At 33.6% G+C, this 6,916-nt stretch overlaps 1 protein-coding gene across 1 annotated transcript in view; it reads right to left on the reverse strand.

Annotated features, from left to right (window-relative positions):
- The window catches only part of NFAT5 (nuclear factor of activated T-cells 5, tonicity-responsive), a 98,040-nt gene that overhangs the window by 22,147 nt on the left and 68,977 nt on the right, over nt 1–6,916 (reverse strand). The window contains exons 8-9 of the mRNA XM_004690422.2: nt 826–960; nt 657–709 (exon numbers count right to left, since the gene is read on the reverse strand). Of these exons, the coding sequence (XP_004690479.1) occupies nt 657–709; nt 826–960 (188 nt within the window). The remainder of the gene's footprint in view (nt 1–656; nt 710–825; nt 961–6,916) is intronic.

Consider the following 6,916-nt stretch of genomic DNA (forward strand, 5'->3'; position numbering starts at 1 on the left):
TCTATCTATCTATCTATCTATCTATCTATCTATCTATCTATCTATCTATCTATCTATCTATCTATCTATCTATCTATCTATCTATACTTCTGCATCTGACTTCTCTTTGATGTACCATTTTTTCTTTTTTTTCTCCTAGTGTCAAGTTCTTTGAGCTTGGTTCTATCTACTCCATACAAAAATTCTTAATCAATTCTTTATCAATTCTTAATCAATTCTTTGTTTTTAAGTTCTTTATCCTTGTTATTTGAACAATGATACATAGCGGGGTCCCACAAATACAAAGCCTTACAACAGTACTTCTAAATGCATGTACCACCTGGCATGTATCACCTTACGTACTTCAGTAAGTTTTCCCTTTGATGTAACTAAATATTAGGTTAAGATAACATAATTCCTCAGAGCAAACAAATATTAGGTAAGAGTATTTAATTTATATTAGTGATAATTTACTCATGCTTTTAAATTTTAAGAACTGTTTCAGCATTATAAATTATTATTATTCAGCTGAATAATTTATCTAGTTTAGAAAATTCATGAAAGAAATTTTGATATTTATTACAATCCCACATAGAATCTATGATTCAGGAAAATTTCAGAACAAAATTATTTCTCAGAAAGTAAACAATCAAATTTTAAAAAAGCTTAACATATACCTGATGAAATAACTCCATGTCGATTTCAGCTTCTGACTTCCAAGAGTTTTCATCTAATTGAAATAAAAACAATGATTTACAAAGTTTTTAAAAATACTGTGACTAGACTAAGTCTTTATAACAAAGTGAAATGTGCAACAATTTCTATACTAGTATTGTGCCAACTTACCAGAAACATTTTCTTGGAAAATAACTTTAGTTCCTTTCAGAAAGTTCTTGCCAATTAAAAATACTTCTTCCTCTCCTTTCACTGAACAGCTATGTAAGCTCTTCTTTAAGATTTCTGGCACTCCTGCTGGCTGAGCTGTGGATACAAATAAACATGCTATAATAAGAAGTACCAACACTTATTTTCTATGTAAAATCAACTCAAATATCCAGTTCTATAAAATGTCAGTGTTGAACCTTGAATTTGACTAGTTTTTGGTGCAACTTACCTTTTATGGTAACAGAGAACAGGAGTAAAAAGTCTTTATTATTTTTTAATAACTCTTGAAAAATTTTAGGGGATGGGTTAATATCTAAGATGTCTGAATTTATTTATATATCATCTTTGTTTTCTCATTACATTAAATAAACAATGTTTTAAAATATGAACTTGGTCATGTTATACTCTTAATAATATCTTATAAAAATGCAATTTAAAAACAAGCTGGCTCCACAATCCTAACCTTAAAAAGTCAGCTATACTATGAGACTACACTACAAGACTTCTGAGGCAATGAGTGTCACAGGGCAGTACAAAGGACCTCTATAAGGATCTGCCATAGGAATCAGAAGTCCTATACCAAAGGAATATCTAAAAATATAGAGCAAATCCAATTCAGAATATTCTTCCTACTAAGGGAGCTTCCTGAACTGATATACGCTGAGATTTGAAACTAAAATGCGTATGTTCTTCAATTACAAATAGTAACCAACCTCTACCAAAAAAACTAAAAATAACAAAGAGAGTGAGAAATATTGAAGAGCCAGATCTAAATAATAAATTCTAATTATACATTAATTTCTTTAAGTCCAAATATCCTTAAGAAAATTTAACAGGTACTATTTAGTTAGTTTAGCAGTTTTCAAAGTTAAGTAAATTTAGGACACAATGGATTAAGCAAAGCTAAATGAACAAAATGATTTCTCTAAGCATTTTACATTCTATTGTGCGATATAAACATTCAAGGAGTAAGTATAACATAGTTTCCCCAACATGTCTGATTCTACAAACATTACTCTAATATTCCTCAAGAATATCTCCGAGATAGTCGTAGTATATGCAAACAATTAATTGGAAGACCTAAACAAAACTGCTCCCCTAAAGGTTAAGCAATGACATAGACTGCTTGCTTCCTTGACTGATTTACTTCATGCACAAAGATTTTAACATAAAAGAGGAATATGGAAGAGAAGGATTTCAAATAACAACTCTAATAAATCATCCCCTCGTGGACAAAAAATTTCCAAACAATCTGAGTCCAGAGAAGGATGGGTCAGACCTGAAGCAAAACTGTCATAGGGATATATCAGTAGGCAGGTCAGAAAGGGACTTTGGGCTTGATGAGGACAGACCCCAAATTCTCAACATACCACCCAAGCTATCTAATCCACCATGAGGTCAAGGTGGCAGCTGCCATTGTCTTTGGGCATTATTTGTTGTTTTAATAAACCTTACAACCTATATGCTGTAAAGGTAAATTTAAACATGGCCTGTATTACTCACCAACTTCTAATTGAGATTTTCCATTAATCTTTAGTTATTTTTTCTTTACATACATATTTAATAATTTAAACTATCATTTTGCTCTACTCCCTATCTCATTTTCTTTCTTTTATGCATGAGGTGGCCAAATAAGGTTCCTCTGGAAGTATAAGGTTTATTTCTGTTCTATTTTTAATTTGTATTTATATTACACAAAGAACCAATGTTCAAGATAAATACGAAAAGAACTTTTAAAAAAAAGCTTAACAGGACAACCTCCATAGCAAACAGAACTAAATCAGGATTATTAAGCATTAACTGTTTTATTTGTAATTAATAAGCTGATTCTTGATAGTGACTCCATTGTTTAAAAAGCTTAATACAAAAAGAGCAGTCATTTTTCTGGCATTATAAAAGCAGTATGTTTTTATATACTTTCCAAATAGTGCTCTCAAAAAGAAAATTTAAAAAATTAATGAATATTTGAATACTGAAAAAATAAAGCAAATATTTCAATCTTTCAAAAAAAGGAGTAAAACATAATAATGTCTGTGGAGGAAAGAAATTTATTGACTAGTAGTATCTTCTTGCTAAAGGTGTGGGATATATAGAAACAAGGTAAGTAGAAACTTTTGAAATTCACTGAGATTTAATAAAATTAGCATTGTAAGATAAAATCTAATATAATTCTATCAAATAAAACTATAACTAATTTTGTTCTGTTAAAAAAGTTGCTATAGGGGCCCTCCCTGGCGGCGCAGCGGGTTAAGGCACAGCACTAAGATGCTAAAGCCACTTCCGCATAAGTTCGATCCCCACCTCCCCTGGACGTGACCACATGGCGTGGCAGACCTCTCCTGACCCGCCCGCTGCTCCCCTCAGCAGTGTACTTCGTTGATCTGCCTGTTCTGCTCCCCACTCTGTCTCTGGTGAAGCCTCTCACCGCCCCTGCACCTCTGGCCTGTACCCCAGTTCTGTATGCACAAATAAATAAATCTAAAAAAAAAAAAAAAAAAGTTGCTATACAACTTGGATGGTACAACTTGGATGGAGCTGGAAAGGTCATGCTTAGTGAGATAAGCCAGAAAGAAAAAAGAAAAATACCGGATTATGGTTTCGCTCATAGCAGGAGTATAATGGATCAGGTGAGAAAATAATGAACAGCCATATACCAGAGACATTTTGTGGGGGTGGAGTGGGGAATGGGATCAAAGACAGTGGGGGGAGGGAAGTGCACTGGACTATGGTGATGGCACATGGGTGACTCGGTGATGGGAAACACAAGGGGATTACAATTGAGATTGAAAAAAAAAAAGTACAAAATGATGTAAAAATAAACTATTATAAAAAAAAGAAGTTGCTATAGGAGGGTGGTAACAGAAAGTAACAGATTGTCTTAACTTGATATAGTATCATCAAATAAATATAAACAATATGCCAATATAGAATTCATATATACTCAGATTGCTTGGAAAAAGTCAAAGATGAAAAGAATATAAAAGGATGATCATTTTATGACTTTAAAAACAAAGGCACAAAAAGAGACAATAGTTCCAATGACAATTGTTAAATCAACAAGTAGAAGCAAAACTTTTGGGCTTTTTTTATTTTTAGGTCACAGGCATAACATGAATTTGGGCATAAGGCCTTCTTTCCACTGAGTATCTCTATAAGGAAAATCAAGTATCTATTTCCTCTCCTCCCTTACACCTCTACCACTTTTTGGCCCCTCTTCCCTTTTTGCCTCCCTCTCAACTTCCTGTTTCCTTCTACTTCCCATTCCTTCTTACTAACCTATTTCCTTTTGACCTCTCTACTTTAGCTATTAAAGCCCATCAAAACAGTTGTATTCATGGAAATAAACACAAACCAGAAATCTACAATAGCATAAGTATTTATATTTTTAATTTTCGAAATAACAGTGCTTTCTTTGGGCCCTATGTTTCACTGTAGTATTTATATTTACTTTTCACTACAAAACCTGCACTCAAAATTCAAACTTCCTACAGTGATGAAGATAAAATTTAAATTCTTTAGCTCAGTACACAAATTTCTTTATGAAAGAGATTTTGACTAGCTCTACTAGTTTCAGATCTTACCACCGTTTTTATTTGTAATCTTTCTGTTGTGATCACACAAAATTCTTTAATTTCCCTTAAAAGATTACACACTTTCATGGAACATATTTTTTTTTAATAATATAACAGTTCATTTTTACATCATTTTGTGCCTTTTTCTATCTCAGTTGTTATTATTTTTTCCCTTGGTCCTTTATACTCCTGCTATGAGTGAAACCACCTGGTATTTTTCTTTTTTCTTTCTGGCTTATTTCACTAAACATGATCCTGTCTGGCTCCATCCATGTTGCTGCAAAAGGCATGAGTTTATCTTTTTTGATTACTGAGTAATATTCCATTGCATATATATACATCTTTTTAATCCAGTCATCTACTTTTGAGCATTTGAATGGATTCCATGTCTTTCCTATTATAAATAAAGCAACAATAAACATGATGGTGCAGATGTCTTTTTGAATCAGTGTTTATGTGTCTTGTGGATAGATACCTAGGAGTGGGATTGCTGGGTCATACAGAAGCTCTCTTTTTAGCAGTTTGAGAAACCTTTCATGGAACATACTTTTTTTTAATAAAGATTTATTTATTTATTCATACAGAACTGGGGTACAGGCCAGAGATGCGGAGAGTGAGAGAATTCACCAGGAACACAGTGGGGAGCAGAACAGGCAGATGGATGAAGTACACTGCTGAGGGGAGCAGCGGGTGGGTTGGGAGAGGTCTGCCTCGCCATGTGGATCTCCTCCGGGGCAGGCAGGGATCGAACTCATGAGGAAGTGGCTTAAGCTTCTTAGTGCAGTGCTTTAACCTGCTGAGCCACTAGGGAGGGCCTCATGGAACATATTTTGATACTGCTTTCTCTCCTAGAATGACCTTCATTTGGACTCCATTCTACCTGAGTTATTTTTAATTTATCCGTCAAGAAAGCACAAATTTCACATTCCTCAAACAATCTAGATTAAGTTTTCTCCTTTCTACTGTACCTCATCCATGCATCTATTATAGCTCTTATATATATTTTTTAAAATATAAAGTAGGAAGTTTTACTGATCTCTTATTCTCTCTAGTTTGATAAGACTGTATGCTTCTTAAGCTACTATGTCTGTCTCCTGAGTGTGGCATATGTTATGCATTAAATTAACTATAAAGCTTTCTAAAACATTTCTAAGACTCATTTCTGGAGATTCTGATTAGGTGGTATGTCATTGTTTTGTTTGTTTGTTTTGTCATTGTTGTTTTAATGAATTCTAAGAGACTGCCAGGATTGAGAAATACAGAATTTATACTAACTAAATGTCAACGAGAAACTATTTTACAAGAATATAGTACTGTTTCTATGAACTAAATTGTAGCCTCAATTATTGCAAAAGTTGAAAAGAAAAAAAAAAGTTAAAGTTCATCTGAACAACTATATTGAAAGCCAAAAATTGTTGTTTGGCTCTGTGAAAATAAAGATTTTGTTTTTAAAAATTAAGTCAAAATTATTGAGGAACAGAAACAAAATGGTGATCAAATTGCAACAAAGAACTGAGTTCTCTTCAATATTTTCAGAAAAATGATGTTAAAAGAGGTGACAGTATAGAAGATAAAATTTTTTAACTGTATTCTATGATTCATAAAATGGAATTTAGAGGAGTGTTAAGCAAGAAATTATCTACTGCACGAGATCTAGTAATTCAACCTCAAGATATTTGTTCAAGAGAATTGAAAATACGTGTTCACACAAAATCATGTGCACATCTTGTTACAGCAGCAATATTTAAAACAGTGAAAAGTGGGCCCTCCCTAGTGGCACAACGGGTAAAGCCCAGCACTATAAGGCTTGCCACAGCCTCTTCAGCACTTGTTCAATCCCCAGCCAGGAGCTGACCCACATGGCCCAGCAGACCCCTCCTGACTTACCTGCTGGTCCCCTCAGCAGTGTATTCTGTCAAATGCCTGTTCTGTTCCCCACTCTGTCTCTGGTGGATCCTCTCACAGCCCCCTGAACCTCTGGCTTGTACCCTAGTTCTATATACATAAATAAACCTTAAGAAAGAAAAACTGCAAACAACCCAAGTGTCCACCACTGGAAGAATGGATAAATAAAATGAAGTGCATCCAATCTCATTCAGTCCAAAAAAAACCTGATTTGTGCTCTATCATCAAATGGCTAAATGAAAAAAAAAAAAAAAAAAACAAACCAGGTCATAGGACAACATATTATAAGATTTCATCTGTATACAATGTCCAGTAGATAAATCTACAAAGATAGAAAGTAGAATAGTAGTGCTGGGAATAGGGAGATAGGGGATTAGAAAAACAAACTTTCTGAGGATATGATTTGAAAGTGTTCTAAAATTAAATGATGACAGTTGTACAATTTTGTGAATATAATGAAAACCACCTAAACATACACCTAAAGCTAAATTACATGGGATACATACAAGTTATATTTCAGTAAAGTTGTAAAAAGAACTTTTCTAAAAAAGAAAAAAAGGCCCTCCCTGGTGGCG

This window comes from Condylura cristata, unplaced genomic scaffold, assembly GCF_000260355.1.
Source record: "Condylura cristata isolate star-nosed mole 26May11 unplaced genomic scaffold, ConCri1.0 scaffold00028, whole genome shotgun sequence".
Lineage (NCBI taxonomy): Eukaryota > Metazoa > Chordata > Mammalia > Eulipotyphla > Talpidae > Condylura > Condylura cristata.